Source organism: Chiloscyllium plagiosum, chromosome 35, assembly GCF_004010195.1.
Source record: "Chiloscyllium plagiosum isolate BGI_BamShark_2017 chromosome 35, ASM401019v2, whole genome shotgun sequence".
NCBI lineage: Eukaryota > Metazoa > Chordata > Chondrichthyes > Orectolobiformes > Hemiscylliidae > Chiloscyllium > Chiloscyllium plagiosum.
Window position 1 is genome coordinate 4,781,896 of NC_057744.1, and position 25,289 is coordinate 4,807,184.

Genomic DNA, 25,289 nt, shown 5'->3' on the forward strand with positions numbered 1-25,289 from the left:
CCCGAAACGTCGAATCTCCTGTTCCCTGGATGCTGCCTGACCTGCTGTGCTGTTCCAGCAATAAAGTTTCATCTATAATCCAAAGGGCCTGGCTAATGTCCTGTGGACAGGGGTTTAGATCCCACCATGGCAGATCATAAATCAAATAATTAAAATAATGGTGAAAGAGATCTGGCATCCTTACCTGGTCTGGCCTATGTGTGACTCCAAATCCACAGCAACATGGTTGACTCTGAACTGATTTCTAACAGGGCCAAGCAAGGCGATCAGGTCAAGAGCACTTAGGGATGGTAACAAATGTTGGCCCAGTCAGTGGTGCTATCATCCTATGAAAGAATAAAATGTGAAAGTCCATGGATGAACTGGCAGTAAGGTGTAAGGTGATCACATTACTTGTAAGTTTTAGATGCTTTAAGGTTTCCAAGCTGTACATCATCCTCTGGTACTATCACCCCTCTTTCCATGTTGCTGGGTCAAAATTCTGAACCTCTCTTCCTCATTGCGCTGTGGGTGCCCCTACATAGCAAGTACTACAGCGGTTCAAGAAGGCAGCTCAGCACCACCTTCTCCAAGGTACTTAGGGATGGTTTATAAATGCTGGCCCAGCCAGTAATACACACACTCCAATTAGGACTATTTAATAATTCCATTTTCATTATTACCAAAGCCCCCCATTCCCTATTATTATCAAAAGCAACACCCTACTCCCAGATCCACCCAAATTCCAGTTGTGCCCCAAATTAATTGCTCCTTATGCTATTTCAGATGAATTGACATCTTGGACATTGATTATTTAACAGTTTTTCTTGAGAAAACGAGCTGGTCAATATCACATTGTAATCAGTGGGAACTTTCTGTGCACAAAATACAAGTGATTGCTTTTCTAGAGACCACATAATTGGATGGCAAGAGTTTCAAACTGTCAAATGGGAAGCCTGGAGAAACACTGGGCTTTTTTTTTCCCTGTCGCATTCCTTTCTGGAATCAGTTGTGTTGGAAACTTTGCACAGCAAAAGTGACCTCATTAATGAGCAAGTCTACACATGTGGTTGCTGGAGACGGGTTATTTCAGTGACAGAGTGGTGAATCTATGGCATTCACTGCCATAGAAGGCTGTGGATTCCAGATCATTGGGTGTATTTAACTCTGAGATAGGAGGTTATTGATTATCAAAGGGATCAAGGGTTATGGGAAGAAAGAGGGAGAATGGGGTTGAGAAACTTATCAGCCATGATTGAATGGCGGAGCAGACTCAATGGGCTGAATGGCCTAATTTCTACTCCTAAGTCTTGCGGCGTGCAATCTTCTTTTGAGTTGGAATATCTAATCATTAATGGGCATTTTTGATATTTGCTAATCAACCTGTTCAGAGACATTATTTCACAGCTCTGGATCTGAAGCTGAGCTTCTTAGTTCAGAGGTTAGGACACTACCACCGTACTACCTCTAGTGGCCAATTTTTATTTATGGAGAAATCCCCAACTAATGCACATAACCTGTAGCTGTGGCTGGGGAGATCACCTTGAAATTGACCACAGAAGAAATTACAGTTAGACCTCTGCCTTCCCCGAAATCTCTGGTGACTTCAGGTGCACCGATATGGTTTTCAGTTATACCACAACAGAGATTCTGCAAAACAAAAGCACTTCATGCCAACCTTCGCTCCATACACAGTGAAAGCACGTCACAAGATGGAGACAAGACAGGAAAGGAAATACAGCAAGACACTGCTTCCCAAACCTTTTCCCACTCTGACCCCATCATCAAGGCTTGAAACTTGTGGGACCCCTCAGTGAAACCGTGAAAGTGGATTGGGGAGGGGTGATGACGTTTTGAATCCAAATTAAACTTTATCTTCACCAACAAAGCTTTAATGACCTTATCTGCATCTGTGATCTGTGCTCAGAGCTGCACCCAAGTGGACAATATTGGTATAGCTGATTAACACAAATTTCGAGATTAGTTTTCACAGCTTGAAGTTATTTTCCAATCTGTTCAGAAGTTGTTACAGATCTCTAGAGCAGGCAAGACTTGAACCTCGGCCTCCTGCCTCAGTGTCAAAAAGTGTAGCGCTGGAAAAGCACAGCTGGTCAGGCGGCATCCAAGGAGCAGGAGAGTTGCCATTTCAAGCATAAGTTCTTCACCAGGAATGTTTATGCATAAAGTGTCGACTCTCCTGCTCCTCGGATGCTGCCTGACTGGCTTTTCCAACACCACATTCTTTGACTCTGATTTCCAGCATCCGCAGTCCTCACAGTCCTCCTCCTACCTCAGTGGTAGGGAATCTACAACTGCACTACAACAGGGCCTCTTTAACCAGCTTGAAAATAGTTCTCATTAACTTCTCACCATCAGGATGCTGTTAACAGAAAATCTGGAGATGCAGGAGATTTATAAAGGAGACAGAAGATGCCAGAAGTAGATCAGTCAGCACCTTTGTGGAGGAGAGGTCAATTGGTCTTTTGGAAATAGAACAATGTGACTTTAAAGAGGACTTTGGCAAGCAGTTTCACAATGAGGTACACCTAGACAGTAATGTTAAGTGGGATGTTTAATCGGTTATGTCATGGTGGACAGAAACTGTAATCAATTCAAACAGATTATAAAATAATTCAGTAACCAGTAATGTTGTAGGAATAGGAACAGACGTCTTGTCATGTCTGTTCAGCTAATTAATTAGGTCAAAGCTGATCTACATCTTAACTCCATCTATCTAATCCTTAATATTAAAAATGCAAAACAAAATCCATCAATTTTCTACTTCAGAGGAGTGCACTGCAGATTTTCTGATCCTTTGTGTGATGACATGCTTTCTGACATTACCCAAAATGGTCAAACTATTAAAAGGTGATGTGTCTTCTCAAACATTATAAACTATCAAACTAAGTCGATGCTGGCAGTATCTTGGTTATTATTGCTTGGAATTTCAAAACTAATCATTTGGTTAAAATCAATACCTAGCTACGTGTTTGGTCTTTTGGGTTGTACATGAACATATAATGTGGTCATAAACTCTGCATAAAGTTCTCAATCATCTGACCTTGCTCAGAATCCCTATTTCCAACCCAGAGTTTGACCAGATGCCTTTAGAAGAGTGTCCTGGGTAAACTGACAAGCCAGAAATCTTCCCAGCTAAAGTAGGACCATCCAGTGCAGGAAACCAAGCCAGCAGTACTGGAGAGAATTGATGCCAAGACCACACCCCTTTTTGAAGAAGTAGCTGCTGTATTCTATGGCTTACAAAAGGTAAGTGATGGATAGGTAGCAGGTAAATGGGTAATGGCTCAGGGTAGGTCACAGGCTATTGGTTTTGTGACCTCGATACATGGAGAAGAGTATGGCGTCCTGAATGTTTATTGTCCCCCAGCGCATCAATTAGAAATTAAATTTCTAATTGATGCTGTTGCTAAATTAATGAATCTTGAGGTGCGCTACACGATCATAGGAGGGGATTTTAAGCGCCGAATGAATCCCGGGGTAGACAGGATACCAAGGGGCCCGGCAGGTACACTCGCGCAATCTGGACAGTTGGAGGACATGAGTGAGGAATTGGGATTAGTGGATGTGTGGAGGCACCTCCACCTGAAAGGAGGAGACTACTTTTTATTCCAATCCACACAAGTGCCACAAAAGAATTGACATGTTCCTTATGCCGTTGGTTAGTTTGGACAGAACATTTGGGAATATAACTATCTCGGACCATCCGCCAATATACTTAGATATTAATATCAAGGATGGTGGAATAGATATACGGTGCTGGCGCATAGATCTATTCCTGTTAAGGGAGAGAAATTTGTTGAGTACATTACAAGTGAGTTCAGGGCCTTCTGGGATATCGACTTGGGTATGGCCAGTAATCCAGCAATACTTTGGGAGGCCGCTAAGGCATATTTACCAGGCCTCATTATTTTGTATTCAATGACTAGAAGGAAGCAGAGGAAGGAACAGCAACGGATGCTGGAGACCCGGCTGAAGGTAGCTGAGGAAGAATATTATAATAGGCCTTCATTGGTCAAGCTGCAGCGGGGTCACGGCTCTCCAGGCCACTCATGACTCATTGCACACACAGGTGGCAAAAAAAAGACATCTCCTTTGCTAAACAAAGATTATTTGACTTTGCTGATAAGCCAGGTAGATACCAGGCATATCTGGCTAGAAAGAAAAATGCTTCCTAATCCGTTATGTCTGTTAGAGAAGAGGCTGTCACACTTACCCATGAGTTGAAGAAGACCAATGTTAGATTTATACAGCAGAGTTATACCTGACGGAGGGCGGCAAAGATGGTGCAGTGAGAATGCATTATTTTTTTGAGAACTTGGACCTGCCCAGTATAAGTATGGAACAGGTCTCCCTGTTAAATGCGTCTACTATGATACAAGAGGTGCAGGAAGCAATAAAGCATCACCAGGGTGGCAAAGCACCGGGGCCAGATGGATTCCGAAATGAGTTTTATAAGGAATTCATAAATGTATTGATGGAGTCATTTCTGGAGATTTATAGCCATTCATATACACAGGTTTATCTGCTGCCCTCTCTTAGGGAGGCTAATATCGCCCTCATTTTAAAGAAGAGGAAAGACTCTGAAGAATGTGCTTCATATAGACCAATTTCACTGTTGAATGTAGACTTTTAAATTCGATCAAAGATGCTGGCCCTGAGGTTGGAAAAGATATTGCCCTATTTTAGAAAAGAAGATCAGATGGGTTTTATCAAGGGCCGTAGCTCCTCCAACAATATCAGGAGGGGACTGAACATAGACAGGTATGCCAGCAATGATGGATCCCAAGTTTGGTGGTCTCCCTAGATGCAGAAAAGGAGTTTGACTGGAGAGAATGGCTGTACCTGTTTAGGGTCCTACAGCGCTTTGGTCTGGTGGGAGCCTTTGCCAGGTGGGTGGCGATATTGTATAATGATCCGAAGGCAACAGTCATCATGAATGGTACTAAGTCAGATAACTTTAATACTGGGAGAGGTAGTCAACAGGTGTGTCCTTTCTCACCACTGTAATTTACCTTGGCAATTGAGCTGTTAGCCGAGACAATCAGGAAGAATCCTGAAATAGTGGTGCCAGGGGTGGGAATGGGGGAACCATAAAATCACCCTATACGCTGATGATGTCCTTTTGTTCTTGGCCAATCCAGAGGAGTCTGTTCCTCGACTGATTCAAAAAATTAATTTATTTGGCAGTTTAGCCGGATACAAAAGTCAGAAGCTATGCCGGTGGGGGGATTAATGGAGGTGCCTGATTTGATGGGTGGAATGCAGTTCCCATTTAGATGGTCGTCAAAGGGTTTTTTGGATTTGGGGATATTTATTACCACTGCCTTCCACCAGCTGTATAAAGCTAACTATGCACAACTACTGGAGAGGATAAAACAGGATTTGCAGCAGTGGGAGGGATTACCATTATCATGGTTAGGCCAAATAGCCCTGATTAAAATGAATGTTCTTCCTCGCCTGTTGTACCCCATGAGAATGCTCAAGTTGTTGCTACCCAGATGAGTGTTACTGAGGCTCAATGGTTGGCGAGAGTCCTTTATTTGTGCTGCAGGCAACCTCTAATTAAATTGGGGGGGGGGGGCGGGTGGAGGTGGTGGTGTGGCCCTTCCAGACTTGAAGAGATATCAAATATGCAGCCTGTTAGCATATGTGGGTGACTGGGTACAGCGGGGATTCTTAGTCGATTTGGCGTGTTGAAGCCTCACCATCGAGATGTCCCCTAGTTAATCTATTATTCATGGATAAGATGAAATGTGATCAAGCAGTGTAAGAGCCCAATCATTTTGAACACAGTAAAAGCTTGGAGGATAATGAGGCAAGACGAGGGCAATTGGCTTAAGACCTCGCCATTTACCCCGTTGGTGGGAGCCCCAGGATTTAAACCTGGAGCAATGGACTCCGGCTTTAAGCTGTGGGAAAATAGGCAAATCTTTTGTTTGGGAGATTTATTCGAGGGGGAGGTCTTGATGTCAGTTCGCCAACTAAGTCAGAAATATAGAATGTTTAATAGGGCCCTTTTCAGGTACTTTCAGATAAGGGATTATATACAGAGGAGGACCACACTCCTTACAAGTCAGATGTGGAGAAAAGAGTACTCCGGTGCACGGGCGCTCTTTCAGTTAGTACTTTGTATCATTTACAGAACGGATGTGCCTTAGATGTGGAGAGACTCTGTAGGACTTGGAATCAGGAGCCAGGAGAGGATATTTCATTGGAAAAATGGGAAGATATATTGAAAAATGTAAAGAAAATCTTAATATGTAACAAAGCGCAGGCTATGCAATTGAAGATTTTACACAGGGCTCATATGGTGCCAGAGGATCTAGCTAAGTTCAAGACAGGAGCATCACCAGGGTTTCCCAAATGTAAAATTAATATAGGCACTCTCACACACTGCTATTGGTTATGTTTCAAAATTCAGAGATTCTGGAGTGCCATAGTAAGGGAACTGAAGGAAATCCGGGGAATCGAAGTCAAAGTGGATCTGGTATTTCTTCTTCTGGCGTTGCCAAATTTGCCCTGTCTGAAGGAACATGGAAAGAGACTGTGTAACATTCTTACCCTCCGTGCAAGGAAGGGCATTTTAATGAATTGGAAGTTGGAAAACCCCCCAGGTCTTATGGGGCAGTGTAGGCTGGTGATGGAGCATCTCCCCCAAGACTACCTCACAAATATGGTGCACCACAAAACAAAACCCCAGGGTGGCCAGTGACAAGCAGTGCCCTTCTCAGAGGGCAATGCTGCATGATCAAACAGTGAAGGGGAGGGCAGGGATTAAATCAAAATAGAGTTGGATGAAGCAGTTTTATAAGACCCGGCGGCCCTTTCTAAATTATATTGACGCAGACTTATCAGCAATATTAATTAGGGCCGTGATATAGCCAGGGGAATCAGTTTGGGTGCCTGTAGGGACCTGGGAGAGATCAGCTGGGGAATAAAAAATACACGTGCAATGACTTGTGCCCCCAGGGGTAGGAGTTTTAGTAGGGGTAGGAGATGTGGTGAGTGAAATAGAATAAAGTAATATGATATAATTTAAGCTAATTTGAATTCAGCTTAATTTAATTTGATTGTAGTTTAGTTTAAGTAGATACATTTGTTCTGATAGAATAGTAGGTAGTTTATCATTAAATAGTATTGTGATATGACTATTATACTATCTCTATATTTTTGTATTTTGGTTTATTTCTATATAATAGTTGTTTTGTAAAATATTTGAAGAAATTTTTAATAAAAATATTTATAAAGAGTAAAAATTTGATGAAAATAAGTAACCCACTCATGAAAGCAGTATTGCATTTTACTGTACATTCCACAGAATAATCCAAGAAATACCACAAAATTATGTAGGCAGTAAACATTAAACAGAATTGTTTAAGGTATGAACTCAAGCTTCAATAATGATTCACAATAGTGCATGTGAAATGAAGTAGCATCTCCAGTACATGGGAATCTTTGATACTGCCCTTCAATTCTTTACCTTACAAAAGGCTGTACAGTACATTGTTTCAAAATTCCTCAGAATCATTAGAATAAATGAGATCTTTCAACAACCAAATCTATTCTTATGGTAATATCATACATAATTACAATGAGAAGACAACCAATAATCACCCAGACCCTAGATAATGGCATGCACAGCATTAACAAAGTTAACAAGTCAGTAATATGTCAATACCCCAAGCAAGTATTGTACTATAAATTATTTATAAAAGAAAGTATTTCCAGTCTGTGAATAGCTAGTAAATTCGAATTCCCCTCATTCACAAGGCAACAAACTGTCTGTTACTGCTACCCATTTCCAATAGATTTTATTTTGTAGTAAGATAGGGCAAATTAAAATACTGAGTGATGCCTGAATTATGCATTATTCGTAGTATTGCTCTTGGCAGAGATGATAATGCTTCACTGGAGCAAAGCAAGGGAAGTAGACAATGAGGCAGCTCATTCCTCTTTGCTGACATTTTCGATGGCTGCCCGGCCATTGGAGGAAGAACTACACAGCTTTCCCTCAGCTGTCAGCTTCCTCAAATAGTCATGGGGTCCGTTACCTTCATAGGCAGACGGGCACTTGTAGGAGCCTCCGATTCTGTCCCAGAGTGTAAAGTACTGCCCATAATTGTAGTCAAAGTACAGGTGGTGGTCGGTATGATGGGCTGCACCGTTGATGACCTCCTCGAGGACTTTAGGCACTCTGTAGTTCCCATCGTGAATGGACACTGTCCAGATGTTGACAAAGATGTAAAGACCCAGGTAGACCAGCTTGTGTAGAGGGAACAGGAATGGATAGATATGATATGGGATACTCTGCAGGAACCCATCTACAGGATGAAAAGCATGACTTGCAAATGGGGTTGCAATCTTCCAGGTATGGTGGGGCTTGTGTAGTCGCTGCAAATAAGAGAGAAATTATATATAATCAGCACATTAGTGATTGCTTAAAAAGGAAAAAAAAATGCAGTTCTAAAAAGCTAAACAAACATTTAAAATTCGATTGGTTTTGACATATTATGACAACTCCAAGAATCACGGGACTTGAATATGGATCCTTTGGCCCAGAGGCAAGGACATTAATGTTGGTGCCATAAGATCCTTTTGGGATGCAATTCTATATTTACGCAAGATGCTGTTCAATTATGATGCAGTTCTAATGCCTTGAAATGCCTCTCAATATCCAAATTTGGGCTAGATGCAATAACGAGAAAAATCAGCATTTTTAAATAAACCTATGAGGTGGAAATAAGATTATTAGTAGATTCTTGACAACTCTCTTCAGGCAATCAATATTAATTTCCAAAGGGGGAAGCTGAACAGTATTCAAGGAGAAATTTACAGGGTATGGGGCAACACCTGGGGAGTGGGTCAAATGGAGAGCTGCCTCAGTGGGGCGAATAGTCTCCTTCTGGTCTATCAGTATTGTTATCAATGCTAACATGCCTGAGTAACCCCTTTTCATTGAAATGTGTATCTAATCGTGACAAATGTAATCTAAACTCAATTTTCAAATCACTCTCTCTGTGTACAAAAACTGTACTTCCTCGTGACTCTAACACTTACCTTATAGAGGAGCCGGTGGTGAAGAAACCTGTGGATCCAGTAGATACACATGTCCGTGAAGAAAAGAAAGGAGGCCATACTGAAGATTACTCCAAACCAACCTGATTAAACAGGAAGACCAATGTTAGAGTGGTAGTCTGCTCAGGATACAATCACAGGTTACCCACCTATTCCAGCTCATCATACACATGTGGCTATGAGCACAGTCACAATTCATAAGCCTGAGGATTTTGGGGAAGCGTGTGAGAGAGATGGTAGAACTCCCACCAGAGTTAATATCAAAGGACTGCTCTTTCCCTGCCCTGCAGCTATTTAAAAAGTGGCTTTTTCCTTGACCCTCTTTCCTCAGACAGAAGTCCCATAAATAGCAGCTACATTTAAACGGCACCTTTAAAATAGTGAAATATCCCAAGATCCTTCACATGTGTGCTGTTGTACAAACTTTATTTCATGCCACTCAAAAGGTCAAAGGTTTGGAAAAAGATGGAGGCTTTAAGTGTCATTAAAAAGGGGAAAAAAGAACAGAAGAATGATCAAATCATGAATGAATGGAAGAATGAAAGATGAAAAATGTTGGAAAGGGGAATGCTTCAGCCTGGGGCCTAGGCAACCAATTCAAAATAGAACTCCAAGTCCTACAATAGTGGAATGAATAGCAGGCAACAGAGAATAAGATTACAATTTGTTTCATACAACGGTGACATTTCCAAAGCAACTAGTCTATCAGATTTTCAATTCAGTCCTGATCTAGAAAGGCAGAGCAGGCAGGAGGGTGAAAATGGTTTACTCTTGCCCTTCCGTGTCACCTGCTCTCAGGGTTCAAGAACAATGCAGAGTTCAGAGTTCAGCTTGCTGCCCAGTATTAGGGAATGAAATAAAATGTTGGCCGGAATCCATTTCCCTGCATCGAATTCCTATTTTGTTAAAAACGCTTACCATAATGGGAATCCTCAATATTGTTGTACAATTTGCTGTAGCCTCGGACCTCTGCAAAGAATAACGCCACTGTTGGAATGCTCATCCAAGGCATTGACTTCAAAGCATATTTTATCTCCCGCTGCACTTGGTTCTATAAAAGAGGAGGGGGATTAAAAAAAAAATTGGTTTTAAAAATATCCAGAAAATCAAATTCAATTACCAACATTTCCAAAGAACCACATATGCAATGTGTGTTTGTTTTTGAAGTCTCAGGGCAGAAATATGTAATCTGGTCCAGTATATCTGAGCCAGTTTCTCTCTACACATCAGTTAGCCAAATATATCACAAATCCTGCCCACTTCGCATGAACTGTACATCATAACCTCTCAAGAAACTATTTAATTCCCTTTTGAGAGAATGAAATGAACTCTGCTCCAACAATGGTTTGCAGCATGGACCTTTCACATTCCTGAGGCCAGCACAGCAGCTCAGCGGTGTGTATTGCTGCTTAACATGCACCCAGGTTGGATTCCAGCCTCAGGTGACTGTACAGGATGCTCTTCGAAAGTTCGGTGTGGACTCAATGGGCTGAATTCCCTGCTTCCACATTGTAGGGATTCTGTGATTTCAATCATTCTGTGTGAAGAAATGTTTCCTAACTCCCAGTTTAGTTGCTGTTCGGACTGCCTTAAACACCTACCTTTAGCAACATCCCATTGACCAGGGGAAACTATTTACCTTGATCTTAATCAGATCACTCATTTCAACCTTCTCAGTTCCACAAATCGAACCCCTGACTCCTCCAGTACCTTACTGCAACCTTATTAATAGTAATGCACAACAAGTCATATACAGTGCATCTCATTTAGAAGAAATAATAAAGTAACAAAAATCGAGATGCCAGCATTCCAAAATGATTAGAAAGTTTCACATTTTAAAACCCCAGTGCAAGCAAGAAGAGGGAGAGATTAAAGTTGCTGGCTGTCACCTCATTCAATAAGGCCACTCCATTTGATGGGGCAGCTAGAGGCTAGTTGCTCTGCAGAGGGTGGGCAGAGAAATGAAGAATAGAAAGTAGAATAAAAAATTAGTGAAACCTGAAGGCAAAATAGTAACTTATAAGCAAGAAAATATTAGGCACTCCAAATTAAAATAAATCCCATTTGCTAGTCTGAACAAGTGTTGAAAAAAATAATTTTAAACTTACATAAGGATTCTATTTTACTATCAAGTACTCTCACACCATTTCCTCCAAATGGATGATGGAAATTCGTGGTGCAGAGGGTTTTATATGCAACATGACAGATATTCTACCTGCAGATGAGCCAATGCAGTAGGTTATCTCACAAGCTGTCATGAAGCCTTTAATTCCACTGTTTTTAAAAACGATTTTACTATGATCAGAATATGTACTTAAACAGGAAAGATGTTCAGGATTGTCAACAAAGAGTGGGGGGGGGTCAGGGTTTCTGAGACTAATTGGCCAACTCCTTTGAATTCCATGTAAAAATCAGATGAACTAACAGAAACACAGACATCAGGGATATAGCACATACCGGTAAATATTGCGGATGTTTTTTCAGCATGTGATCAAAAATAAAATAATAGCTAAACATTCCAAAGAGGAGGTAGATAGCAGCAGCTCCCAGATTTGTTACAACTAGGAGGCTGATTATCTGGCGAACAGCATCATCCTCTGGCCAGGAACTGGGGTACACATACGGTGTGAAGAAGTAGTAGTCTGTATAATGTAATACAATATCCATGGCATAACCTGTAAACCAAAAGAAGAGGTCTTAGTGATTCATGTATGAAAATTAATTCTCTGTGAACACTCAGCATTCTTCCCAACTCTTCATTTGCACTGACTCTGACAGGAAGAAGGTGGAGAAGTGCCTTAACTGAGATGCAAGTTTTAAAAAAAAAAATCACAACACCAGGTTATTGTCCAACAGGTTTATTTAGAAGCACTAGCTTTCGGAGCGCTGCTCCTTCACCACCACCTCATGAAAAAGCAGCACTACAAAAGCTAGTGCTTTCAAATAAACGTGTTCTACCATAACCCGGTGTTGTGTGATTTTTAACATTGTACACCCCATTCCAACACCAGCACCTCCAAATCATAATTGAGACATATAAGATAATCATGGAGGTTAGATAGGCTGAACAGTGAGAACCTTTGTCCTTGGACGGCGGTAACCAGCATCAGGGGACATAGCTTTAAATTGAGGGGTGATAGATATAGGACAGATTTCCTCAGAGACTAGTAGGGGCGTGAAACACACTGCCTGCAACAGTAGTAGACTCACCAACTTTAAGGGCATTTAAATGGTCATTGGATAGGCATATGGACGAGAATAGAATATTGTAGATTAGATGGGCTTCAGATTGGTTCCACAGATTGGCACAACATCAAGGGCCGAAGAGCCTATACTGCGCTGTAATGTTCTGTGTTCTAAGAGATTCTGGTATTGCTCAACAATAATGCTTATGTCATTCACTTTTACAAAAACATTAAATAAGCAAAAGAGAATTTCAAATCAGTCTGTTTAGTGATTGAGCACAAGAATTTAGACTGTCATTTCGAGGTGAGAGGTGCTACATAAACAGTTATCACTAATAAAGTGCTGGATGTAGGTTTGCTTGCTGAGCTGGAAAGTTCATTTCCAAATGTTTCGTCACCCTACTAGGTAACATCTTCAATGGGCCTCAGGTGAAGCAATGCTGATGATTCCTGCTTTCTATTCATATGTTTGGGTTGGTGATGTCATTTCCTGTGGTGATGTCACTTCGTTCTTTTTCTCAGGGGGTGGTAGATGGTGTCTAATCCGATATGTTTGTTGGTGGACTTCCGGTTGGAATGCCGTGCCTCTAGGAATTCTTGTGTGTGTCTTTGTTTGGTTGTCCTAGGATGGGTGTGTTTTCCCAGTCGAAGCGGTGTCCTTCCTCATCCGTATTTGAGGATACTAGTGAGAGGGGGTCATGCCGTTTTGTGGCTAGTTGGTGTTACTGTATCCTGGTGGCCAGTTTTTTCCCTGTTTATCCAATGTAGTGTTTGTTACAGTCCTTGCACGGTATTTTGTAAATGACCTTAGTTTTGCTCGTTGCCTGTATAGTTCATTTCAAGTTCATTAGCTGCTGTTTTAGTGTGTTGGTGGATTTGTGGGCTACCATGATGTTAAGCAGTCTGAGTAGTCTGGCAGTCACTTCCGAGCTGTTTTTGTTGTAGGGAAGAGTGGCTAAGGTTTCCCAATGTGTTTTGTCTGCTTATTTGGGTTTGTTGCCGAGAAATCGGCGGACTGTGTTCATTGGGTACCCATTCTTTTTGAATACACGGTATAAGTGATTTTCCACTGCTCTGTGTAGTTCCTCTGTGCTGCAGTGTGTGTTGGCTCAATGAAATAATGTTCTGATGTTGAAACAATGTTCTGTTTGTTGCTGAGAAACAAGCAGACAAAATATGTCGGGACATCACTGTGCAGCAACCTTTATCAAATAAAGGTTGACACCAAATAACACAAGAAGATATTAAGAGAGGTGTCCAAAAGCTGAACACAAACTCAAGTTTTATAGAACTTCATAAAAAAAAGAACAGAGAGGTGGAAAGACTCTAGGGATCTTAAGATCAAGATGGCTGAATAATGTCAACAGCATTAATCTGAAGATTTTAGGGATAGAGATTTTAAGGAGGGTGAGGCTTCAAGGATTGGAAACTAAAGAGAACTTTAAAATACATGCCTTGTTAAACCTGATACCCAACATATATCAGTGAGGATTAGGAATGGTAAATGGTTAGGACTAGGTCCTAATTCAGACGCAGGCAGAGTTTTGGGTAAGCTTAAGCTTATGAAGGATGGAGTGTGGGAAGTTAGCCAGGATGGAGTTCAAATCATAAGAGTTTGGTAATTCACAATATCAGAAACTCTTAAGTAGAGAAAATATGCTCAGAAATTACTGTAAGATATTCATTCACAAAATATTTAAACTCTTCCATTAAATTCTACAAAGTAATGTTATTGAACAGGTATGACCCTAAAATAGAACACTGGATTCAGCCCGATAAATTGCTTAATTCCAAATAAAATTATTTTGCATTAAAACATATGGAATGATGATAGCCACATTGAGGTTATCCAAATAAAAATATAAACCCAAGTTAAAACAACCCTAATATTTCATTTCTCAATTATCTTAATTTTATTTTGAAAGAAAGTGAAAATCTGGAACATGCTTCATCTTTGTGGGAGCTTATATAAAGCTGACAACTGCGAAGCCACAATTAATCTGGCACACTGGATTTCACAGATATAAACCTCTTTACTGTTATAATCAAGATCGTAAACAGTAAACACAGATAAAGCAGCCGTGTAAACTTTTAGGCTGCCGCTTTCTTTCAGTGGTTTCATTCATTATATATATTAGATGGGACATCAACCACTGGCTCACATCTGCCCACAATTGTGGATGTAAGAGATTGAATGGCACTACTTCAAAGAAGAGCAGGACACAGCTCTCCCCTGTGCCCTGGCCAATATTTATCCCCTAATTAGCCTCATAATAAAACAAACCTACCTGGTCATAATCCAATTGCTGTTTGTTGAGCTCACCATACACACATTGGTTTCAACACTTCCTAAAATTATAACAATGACTCCACTTCAGTAAAGTACTGTTGTCTGTAAAGCATTTTGGAGTTTGTCCAGGGGTCATGCGTAGGACTGAACAAATGCAAGACATTTTATTTTTATTTTGGACTCTAACCAAATTGCTCAATTCGAGATCAAATAAAAGCAAAATACTACGGTTGCTGAAAAACTCAAATAAAAGCAGTTCAAGCAAAATCTCTGGTCTTGCAGCATTCGTGGAGAGAGAACCAAAGTTAAAATGAATCTATTGCCACAATCCACTTGGAAAAGTGCACCAATTCTTGAACCCCATTACTGCCAGATTCATAGCAAAAATTGATGATATAACCAGAGTATGTAAAGCCTCAGATTTACCAGTCTGATGGAATCAGGTGACCAGAAAACTGACCAGAATCCTGTACTTAATAAAAACAATTTGTTACAAGTAAATTCTAACCATGAGTAAACAGTTATGACCATCAACATAGAATTCTACAACTAAAACTAACACTCCTTTTAAAACCACACACACACACACACACAATATGCTGGGGAAACACAGTTCATTAGCACCAGTCCTCATTAGATGAGGTGTTTTTTTTAATTCCCAAAACCTTTGGTTCTCCAAAGTTCTTCATTCCAGATTCTCAGTTCTTTATCAAAGATACTGGGGATTTACTCATCAATTGTTCAGTTTCATAGGTCACTGGTCAGAGTCAACAGCTTATTAAATATTGAGTTAGGCCCCATATACCACCACCTGAGAAAAAGATCAGGAAATGACATCACCAACCCAAAAAACCCAAACATATAATTAGAAAGCTGGCATCATCAGCAGTGCTTCGCCCTAAGGCCCACTGAAGATGTTACCTAGTAGAGTGACAAAATGTCTGGAAATGAATCTTCCAGCACAGCGATCAAATCTAAATCCAGAACCTCAACCTGAACCTGAACTACAAATCTTCTCAAAACTCCCTAAGACCTTTTGCCACTATTGAAAGTTGATAAGAAAATTTCTATGTCAGTACAAACCTCTAAAACAGGTGAAACTTGAATCCAGGTATCCTCATTCAGAGGTAGGGACACTACCGCTGCACCATTCACCCACATAAGCTACTCAGCTGTCTGCGAATTAGATTGTTGTTATCAGGCTGATGACCTTTGGGTTTTACATATGATCAAAAACTGCACCAACAATCAACACCCAAATGCTCACTGATCTCGCTCTGTACATACCCTGGTGTGATACTGTCTTATCTCATCTCCCCAACTGCTTGCAAAGCAATACTGTAAACATAACTCATAAGCTCCATAACTTGTTTTCAAAAATGCAGCTATTCCTTCTGCATTCCTTGGTTTAACAAAAGTCCTTTTTAATTTTAGACCAGAGTCAAAAATACAGAAATAAAAAACAGTTGCAGTCTTTATGTTAATACACTTCAGTTCTGAAGGAGGATCATTGAAATTGCTGGAAAAGCTCAGCAGGTCTGGCAGCATCTGTGGACAGAAATCAGAATGAATGTTTCAGGCTGAGTGACTCTTCCTCAGGACAGAGTTGAGGAAGGCTCACTCAAACTGAAACGTTAACTCTGACTTCTCTCCACAGATGCTGCCAGACTTGCTGAGCTTTTCCAACAATTTCTGTTTTTGACTAGGATTTACAGCATCTGCAGTTCTTTCAGTTTTTTTTTTGCAGAGTGAAGGTGGGGAGGGGGGCAAGGAGGAGTGATTGAGTTGGGTGGTGGTGGTAGGGAGGAACATTAATTCCCCAGGGGCTGAGCTCATGATTTGGGAGCCAGCTGCTTGTGAATGGTGGTCCAGAGCAACCATCTTTGCAGAGGGTCAGATGTTACACCCACTGCAGCACTGAGGGGGTGCAGCACTGCCAGAGGTGCTAACGCCTGGGTCAGAACTTAAAACCCTTGCACTTGAATGCAAAGGTTTTTGTTAATCCAGAATCCAATCTGGCTGTGCAACCTTCAACAGGAAACTGGAGGGATGGAGTGGGGAAGAGATGCCTCCTTGTCAGGTATCCCCGGGCTTGGTCAGTTAACCCTCTCCTAACCCTGGTACCCCACTCTCTCTGACCCCCAATGCCCGTGTCCCCAGCCGGTCATTAAGGCCTCCCCGGGTCCGGTTACCCCGCTCCTACCTGCTGCCCGATCCTCCAGGGAGGCACGGGGATGTTAAAGCGCCGCTCTCTCTCTCTCTCTCTCAGGCCACTCCGCCAGTCGGTTGCTAAGGCAACGCGCAGGCCTCGCCGCCCCAGAATGTGAGTGACAGCAGGATTCAGCCATTCGGGGCTCGCAGCCTCCACATCGATTGGACCGTCTGCCTGTCCGTGACGCCTGATGTCACAAGCTAGACCAATGAAGCGAAGAGATGGCAAGGGCGGTACTTGCGTTCTAACCATTCATGTGGGAATGGGCGGGGCTTAGGGCTCGCCCGACTGATCACCTCCTTGGTTCCGATTGGCTGTTGTGTGGCCTGATGGTAACGTCACTGCTAGAACCATCAGATGTTCTCTTTTAGAGAGGCAGATCCCCGGGATTTAAAGGGGCAGATCCCTGGGATTTAAAGGGGCAGATCCCTGGGATTTAAAGGGGCAGATCGCTGGGATTTAAAGGGGCAGACTCCTGGGATTTAAAGGGGCAGATCCCTGGGATTTAAAGGGGCAGATCTCTGGGATTTAAAGAGGCAGACACCTGGGATTTAAAGAGGCAGATCCCTGGGATTTAAAGGGGCAGGTCTCTGGGATTTAAAGATGCAGACACCTGGGATTTAAAGAGGCAGATCTCTGGGATTTAAAGGGGCAGATCTCTGGGATTTAAAGGGGCAGACCCCTGGGATTTAAAGGGGCAGATCTCTGGGATTTAAAGAGGCAGACACCTGGGATTTAAAGAGGCAGATCTCTGGGATTTAAAGGGGCAGATCGCTGGGATTTAAATGGGGCAGATCTCTGGGATTTAAAGGGGCAGATCACTGGGATTTGAAGGGGCAGACACCTGGGATTGAAAGAGGCAGATCCCTGGGATTTAAAGGGGCAGATCTCTGGGATTTAAAGGGGCAGATGGCCGGGATTTAAAGGGGCAGATCGCTGGGATTTAAACGGGCAGACTCCTGAGATTTAAAGAGGCAGATCTCTGGGATTTAAAGGGGCAGATCTCTGGGATCTAAATGGGCAGACTCCTGGGATTTAAAGAGGCAGATCTCTGGGATTTAAAAGGGCAGATTGCTAGGATTTAATTGGGGCAGATCTCTGGGATTTAAAGGGGCAGACCCCTGGGATTGAAAGGGGCAGACACCTGGGATTTAAAGGGGCAGATCGCTGGGATTTAAAGGGGCATTCTCTTGCGATGGAAAGGGGCAGATCTCTGGGATTTAAAGGGGCAGACATCTGGGATTGAAAGGGGCAGATCGCTGGGATTTAAAGGGGCAGATCGCTGGGATTTAGAGGGGCAGACCCCTGGGATTTAAAGGGGCAGATCCCTGGGATTTAAAGGGTCAGTTCGCTGGGATTTAAAGGGGCAGACTCCTGGGATGTAAAGGGGCAGATTGATGGGATTTAAAGGGGCAGACTCCTGGGATTTAAAGGGGCAGTCTCCTGGGATAAACGGGGCAGTCTCCTGGGATTTAACGGGGCAGATCTCTGGGATTTAATGGGCAGATCGCTGGGATTTAAAGGGGCAGATCTCTGGGATTTAAAGGGGCAGTATCGCTAGGCTTTAAAGAGGCAAACCCATTGGATTTAAAGGGGCAGTAACTCTTGGATTTAAAGGGATAGATCCCTGAGATTTACAGGGGCAATAACCCTGGGATTTTAAGGTAATTTAAAGGGGCAGTACCCCAGGGATTAAAGGAACAGATCTCTGGAATTTAAAGGGACAGTCAACCTGTAATTTAAAGGGACAATAACTCTTGATTTAAAGTGTCAGTAACTCTCGGATTTAAAGGGGCAGTAACCCTAGGATTTACAGCGGCAGTAATACTGTGATTCAAAGGGGCAGTAACCCTATCATTTAAAGGGGTAGCAATTCTGGGATTTAAAGGAGAAACAATACTGGGCGGCACGGTGGCACAGTGGTTAGCACTGTTGCCTCACAGCGCCTGAGACCCGGGTTCATTTCCCGCCTCAGGCGACTGACTGTGTGGAGTTTGCACGTTCTCCCCGTGTCTGCGTGGGTTTCCTCCGGGTGTTCCGGTTCCCTCCCACCATCCAAAAGATGTGCAGGGTCAGGTGAATTGGCCATGCTAAATTGCCCGTAGTGTTAGGTAAGGGGTAAATGTAGGGGTATGGGTGGGTTTCGCTTCGGCGGGTCGGTGTGGACTTGTTGGGCCGAAGGGCCTGTTTCTACACTGTAATGTAATCTAATCTAAAAAAATACTGGCATTTAATGGGGCATCAATACTGACAGCTACTGAGCATGTGCATGGGTGTTATGTCAGATTATTGTTACAAGAGGATGGAATAGGAGAGTGTAGGATCTCAGTCCGATTCTCTCCAACTTTCTATAATGTATTGTGTTTAATGTTAATGTTTAGTTAGTACAGTCTAGTCCCACTTTCCAGCTCTTGATCCACAGCACTTCATAGGTGTAATCCAACCACTTCTTAAATATTCTCAGTGCCTCTGCCTCTACTGTTCTTTCAGACTGCATGTTTCAGCTCTGTTCTGTGTGAAATCAAATCCCTTCTAAACCTCCCATCTTGTACTCTAGTCTACTGATATCATTCAGTTATGGAAACCACAACTCTGGGGTTCTAATGGGCTACAATAATGTGAATGACCATTAGATAATAGCAGACCATCTGTCTGTTACACTTCCACAAAATGAAAATGACCAGGAATCTCTGGGGAATGAGCAATTGATTTTGAATGGTATGCTCAAGGCCTTACTTGACATGTAGGTGCCAGAGGAACTGAAGTGCGTAGTTATGATCAGGGAAAACATGCTTTGACTTATTAAATTTCCTTTGAGTTAATCATTATAGTTTTCACCATTAACAAAAGGAGTACTTGTTGACACTTAACTGTTGATGATAATTTTTACTTTAGTTGATTATTCAAATGAAAAATTTAAAATGACAGTAACCCTGGAAATTAAGTGGACTGCAATCTTTGAAATTAACGAATAGACTGCATCTAAAGAGCATTTCTAAAATAGTAAAATGCATCAAGGCAGTTAATGAAAGCAATAATCAAACAAAATTTCTTGCCACCAAGAACACCTAAGGCAGGTGACCAAATGTTTGGTTAGAAAGCTAGAAGTCACACAACACCAGGTTATAGTCCTGAAAATGTGTTGCTGGAAAAGCGCAGCAGGTCAGGCAGCATCCAGGGAACAGGAGAATCGACGTTTCGGGCATAAGCCCTTCTTCAGGAATCTTCAGGAATGAAGAAGGGCTTATGCCCGAAACGTCGATTCTCCTGTTCCCTGGATGCTGCCTGACCAGCTGTGCTTTTCCAGCAACACATTTTCAGCTCTGATCTCCAGCATCTGCAGACCTCACTTTCTCCACCAGGTTATAGTCCAACAGGTTTATTTGAAATCATGAGCTTTCAGAGCACTGCTCCTTTGTCAGGTGACTTCATCTGATGAAGGAACAGCACCCTGAAAGCTTGTGATTTCAAATAAACCTGTTGGATTATAACCTGGTGTTGTGTGACTTCTGGCTTTGTCTATCCCATTCCAACATCAGCACCTCCTCACCTTGGTCAGAAAGGTAATGTTTAAGGAGAAAGGAGAGAAAAATGGGAGAGAGCTTTAGGAAGGGAATTCCAGAACTTAGGACATGGTTGTTGAAGACACAAGTGCCAGTGGTGAATCAATTAAACTAGGAATGCTCAAGTGGAAAGCAGACAGTTTGGTGGTTTGTGCAGCTGGTGGAGATTCCAGAAATAGGGAGAAGCAAGACCACAAAAGGATTAGAAACAAAGCAGTAGAATTTAAAAATTGCAACATTGCTTAATTGTGAGCCAGTGTATGGTAACAGAATTGTGGATGACCTCAATTTTATGAAGGCAGGAAAATATAAAATGGGTAGCAAAGTTAAATGTATCACCCATCATTGTGCATTAAACTTTAGAGAAGCTATCCTCTCAATGTGTAGTTCATATCCAGGGATCATGATGGAGGAAACTCACAGTAAATCATTTCTGGAGAAAGCTGCTTGACTAAATATTGCCTGTGTAATTGAGTTCTGGAAATAATAGCAATTGCTGTAAATACTCAATAGGTTAAGCAGCATCTGTGGTGTGAGAAACAGAGTTCATTTTAGGTCAATTACTTTTCATCAGAACACATCTGTCTCTCACTTTGTTACTTTTTTTCTCTTCAAATTTCCGTCACCTGGAGTATTTTGCCATCTGGAGCAATGACAGAGGACATCAGCTGATCAACATGAACATTCTGTGAGTGTGGCTGTATCAGTTTAAACATCAATGTGAATTCTGATCAATGTCAATCCAATATTTATGACCCTGAAATCATGTCTTGTCAGCTAATATGTTCCTGATTAAGGAACTGGCAAGTTTGAAATTAGTAATTAATCAGTTAAAGTCGGTCATTGTTCCCTAATACTGTATTAGCTCCATTTATAAAGCAGTAACATTTCTGTTCTGCTTATTCCATTAATGCTGATGTTCAGGTTTGTCAGATGTGGTGCAGATGATGAACTATTTCAATGTACATGAATAATTGCTGGAATAATACAAATATGATGCCTTGTATCGTGTGTGCTGACTGATTACGTTATATGTTTAGTGTGTGATGGTATGTGCCTTTAAGAAGGATTTGATCTGTCCTGTTTCTCTTGAAGTGGGGTGTTGTAAAACTGTTGAAATGGTTTCTGCTCCATGGAAACCAAAATCAATTTTTAAGAAAATTATACAAATGAAGCACAGGTGATGGAGTCAGGTTCACGCAATCTCAGGGTCTTAGTTTTTGCTTTCAGTTGATGAAGTTGGAGTTTTGGAGTTAAAGCTGCTAGATACAGCTCTCTCTCTCTCAGCTGCTAGATTAATTCTGTTGGTGTTCCTTCTCCTGGACTGGAAGGGATAACAAGTGAGGGAAATCTGTTTTACTGAATTTGTCCTTGCCAAGCAAATGTTTATGGGATGCTGCTATATTAGGATAGATGATGAGTAGCAGCTGAATAATATGTTACTCATTAAGTCTTTGAATAGCGTAAAAAAATGCCAATTTTTTTGTTTGTAATTTAATTTTAGTGTAAGAGTAAAGTGTGTTTTGCTTAAAGCCAAATAGTGTGACCAATCAAATCATATCTGGAACACAGCACTTTACACTTGCCTTTGAATAAAACTTAGAGTCTAGGCTATCGACTTAATATATTTTGAGGGGTTTGTTGTAGTCTATAACAAGTGTCTCAGAAAATGCTCATACTATTGAGATAGGAATGCTATGTTACTCTGGTTAAATAAGATTCAGTAGTGGTTATTCATAATCAAAGCTCTTCTGACCATTGTCCACATTAATGAAGTTTAAAATGTACAAACAGTTAATAGGCAATTTATTTGTTGAAACTGTTCCACAATTTTTATATGGTTTCTGATTTTAAATGCTGAGTTCCTAATTTCACTCACATGAAATATTTTTAAAAGTTAATTTTGCACTGGCTAAGTTTTTACTGGACATAAGTGGGTACTGTAGATGCTGGAGATTAGAGTCAGGATTAGAGTGTGCTGGAAAAGCACAGCAGGTCAGGCAGCGTCCGAGGAGCAGGAAAATTGATGTTTCAGGCAAAAGCCCTTCATCAGTAATGATCAGGATAAAATCAGGGAGATTTTACTGGAGTTGATCCAATAACAAAAAAAACCTGAAATTACCTGCTTTAGTGAACTGAATTACCTAAAGTGATTTCATAGCAGCACATTGAGAACTGAATCTGGCCACTTCACCACTGAGGCTATTCAATTCAATGTTTTTGTTAAGAGAATACTTGTTTTAATGGACATGATCTCTATGTACTATCTGTGCAGTGAATTGTTTTAATGTGCTGCCATAGTTATAGTATAAGCAAATGTGGTAGTTGTTGTCACAGGCTTATGGGACACCAGTCTTCGATTTACTCTGTCTTTAGTGAACTGGGGTAAAGGTGGATACCTGCAGTGTGGGCCTCAGGGTAGAAGTCACATGACTAATGAAAGCTAGGAGACACATTTTACAGTATTGCATTTCTATCCCAAACATGCTCCTTTTAATGCAGTTTAATTCCAGGCATCATCATTTGTACTGAGTTACCCAAGATGCCCATAACACTGCTCTATCAAGGTGCCAATTACTCTGTTCATGTCATAAAGTGACCACTTGGGCCGACTCTTGTTCAGGACATTTAAGGTTTGTCCCCTGACTGACTCTCCAATATCTCAACTCTGGCAATTGTTTGGCAGTTTTGTCAAAATGGAATGTGGTATTTCAACATTTCATCTTGATTTTATCACACAAGGAATTTAAAAGATGTGAGTTGCCCAGGCAGTTGAACATGATTGTTGAGAGGGGAAGAAAATTGGGGATGCTCAAGAGACCAGAATTAAAGGAGAGTGCTTAACTTAGAGGATGCGAGGTTGCAGGAAATAGGAAATAAAGAGGGGTGGGGCCATAGCATTTAAAAATAAAGGTGATTATTTGAATTGATTCGAGGTGTTGCTTAGCCAGGAACCAATGTAGGTCAACATCAATAATAATGGGACAAATTAGGGAAGTGACATAAGCATTATCTCTTCTTCTGGTTTCTGATATAATTTAAACTTCTTGAGTATGCTCATTAACACAACCTAATGATGGTGAAATCTGAAGCTTGTGGGTTCAAGCAACACTCTAGGGACTTGATCAATCTCAGTTGGTACTTCAGCATTTGCATAACATACATTTAGTCCCTCACATCTGTTCCACCATCTATGTGGTTTGTGGCTTATTTGAACCTAAATTCCATTCACTCATTTTGATTCCATTTCTCTTGACACTCTTGGTGAACAAAAATTAGTCAATCTTGGTCTTGAACACTTCAGTTGACCTACAACATCAAAATGTATAGTCACCACAGGCTTATCAGACATTAGAGGTGCCCTCTCATTACAGAAGGATGACTGGTAGTGGTTTAACCTGAGGGTCACCATATCTCAGGTAAAGAGTGAGAAGGACAGTCCTTCACAGTAACCTCACCTGGTGTATGAATTGAACCCACTCTGCACCACAAGTTGGCCATTTAGCCAACTGAGCTAATGAACCCCTTTCTACAGTTTTTACAGTCTGGTTGGACAGAGTACATCCCATATTTTCACTCACCATTGTGTGAAGAGGTGTTTCTCAATTTCATTCTGAGATCATTAATTGGTAATTTCAAATAAACCTGTTGGACTATAACCTGGTGTTGTGTGACCTCACGCTTTCAAGCAACAACTTCTACGTCAAATCCTGGTAAGGTGCATTTAATCTTGAATCCTTTAAATATTTAAAGAAAAGTATGCTTATAAAGAAACTTTCATACATCAGGACATCTCAATGAAATTTACAGCAATTAAGTTCTTTTGAAGTTTAATCTTTGTTTTAATGCATGAAACACATGAATACAACTACACATAGCAAGATCCCACAAATGGCAATGTGATAATGATCAAATAAGTTTAAGTAATGTCGATTGAGGATGAGTATTGTTCCAGGACACGGGAAGAATTTCCCTTCTCTTCAAAATTAATACCATGGAATCACTTATATCCACCTAAGAGGGCAATGGACCTTGTGCAGCATGGTGGCTCAGTGGTTAGCAGGGACCCGGGTTCAATTCCAGTCTTGATGGACTGTCTGTGTCGAGTTTGCGCATTCTCGCCGTGTCTGTATGGGTTTCCTCTGGGTGCTCGGGTTTCTTCCCATGGTCCAAAGATATGCAGGTTAGCTGAAGTGGCCACGCTAAATTGCCCGTAGTGTTTAGGGATGTGCAGGTTAGGTGCATTAGTTGGAGGAAATCTAAAAGTACTAGGGTAGGGGAATGGGTCTGCATGGGATACTCTTCAAAGGGTTAGTGTGGACTTATAGGCCTAATGGCCTGTTTCCACCCTGTAGGGAGTTTATGAAAACATCTCGTCTGAGCACTTGCTCAAGCGATTCAAAGTTGCAATTTTCTTAAAATGAGAAAGAACCAGGAATCTATTCAAAGTTTTCTCTATGCATTTTTGGGTGGTGAAGTGTAAGTGGTCTGGGAGATGCAGGAGATTGGTTTAAGCTCAATAACAAAGACCCAAAGCTCCAAGGGCCCACAGTGCTGAGGTTGCAGGATTTACTGCTGTGCTTGGGCTAGGAAGTAAATTTCCAGGTCAAGAGAAGCACAGGGGTCTGTGCTTAGTGCTTAGAGTTAGGGACATAAATTATTGAGGTCTTCCGTGAACTTCCAAATGAATATAAAACTTCTACCTATCTCCTTGTTTGATATGGAACTTTAAAAAGGTGAGTTGGATGCTGACTTTAAACCAGAGAGTGCTGGAGAAACTCAGCAGGCCCGGCAGCATCTGTGCAAAGAGAAACAGAGTTAATGATTCAAGTCAAATATGACTTATTGAGAACTGTGAATTGGATGCTGTTCTCTTGGTCAGGCAACAGTGTAAAGCAGTAACAAATAAATTGGATACACCAAATGCTGGAAATATGTAACAGAGCAGTCAGCATCCACAGAAG

General features: G+C 41.5%; 1 protein-coding gene across 3 annotated transcripts; it reads right to left on the reverse strand.

The window, feature by feature from the left end:
* Nucleotides 1-7,282: 7,282 nt before the first annotated feature.
* Nucleotides 7,283-16,863, reverse strand: sc5d (sterol-C5-desaturase). 3 transcript variants are annotated; one of them, XM_043676522.1, is made up of 5 exons: nucleotides 16,754-16,863; nucleotides 11,533-11,750; nucleotides 9,994-10,126; nucleotides 9,058-9,158; nucleotides 7,283-8,391 (listed from the first exon to the last, which is right to left on the reverse strand). In XM_043676522.1, exons 2-5 carry the CDS (start codon nucleotides 11,740-11,742, stop codon nucleotides 7,945-7,947), a joined length of 891 nt encoding a protein of 296 aa, XP_043532457.1. In that variant the 5' UTR covers nucleotides 11,743-11,750; nucleotides 16,754-16,863; the 3' UTR covers nucleotides 7,283-7,944. The 3 variants fall into 3 exon arrangements, with proteins under 3 accessions (XP_043532457.1, XP_043532458.1, XP_043532459.1); XM_043676523.1 differs by lacking the exon at nucleotides 16,754-16,863 and adding an exon at nucleotides 15,634-15,726; XM_043676524.1 differs by lacking the exon at nucleotides 16,754-16,863 and adding an exon at nucleotides 14,549-14,609.
* Nucleotides 16,864-25,289: the final 8,426 nt, after the last annotated feature.

Coding starts and splice junctions, on each gene's coding strand:
- sc5d (XM_043676522.1), bottom strand. CDS start 11,742: ATGGATATTGTATTACATTATACAGACTACTACTTCTTCACACCGTAT. Junction 10,127..11,532: donor AACATCCGCAATATTTACCG/GTATGTGCTATA, acceptor CCTCTTTTATAG/AACCAAGTGCAGCGGGAGAT. Junction 9,159..9,993: donor TATTGAGGATTCCCATTATG/GTAAGCGTTTTT, acceptor CTGTTTAATCAG/GTTGGTTTGGAGTAATCTTC.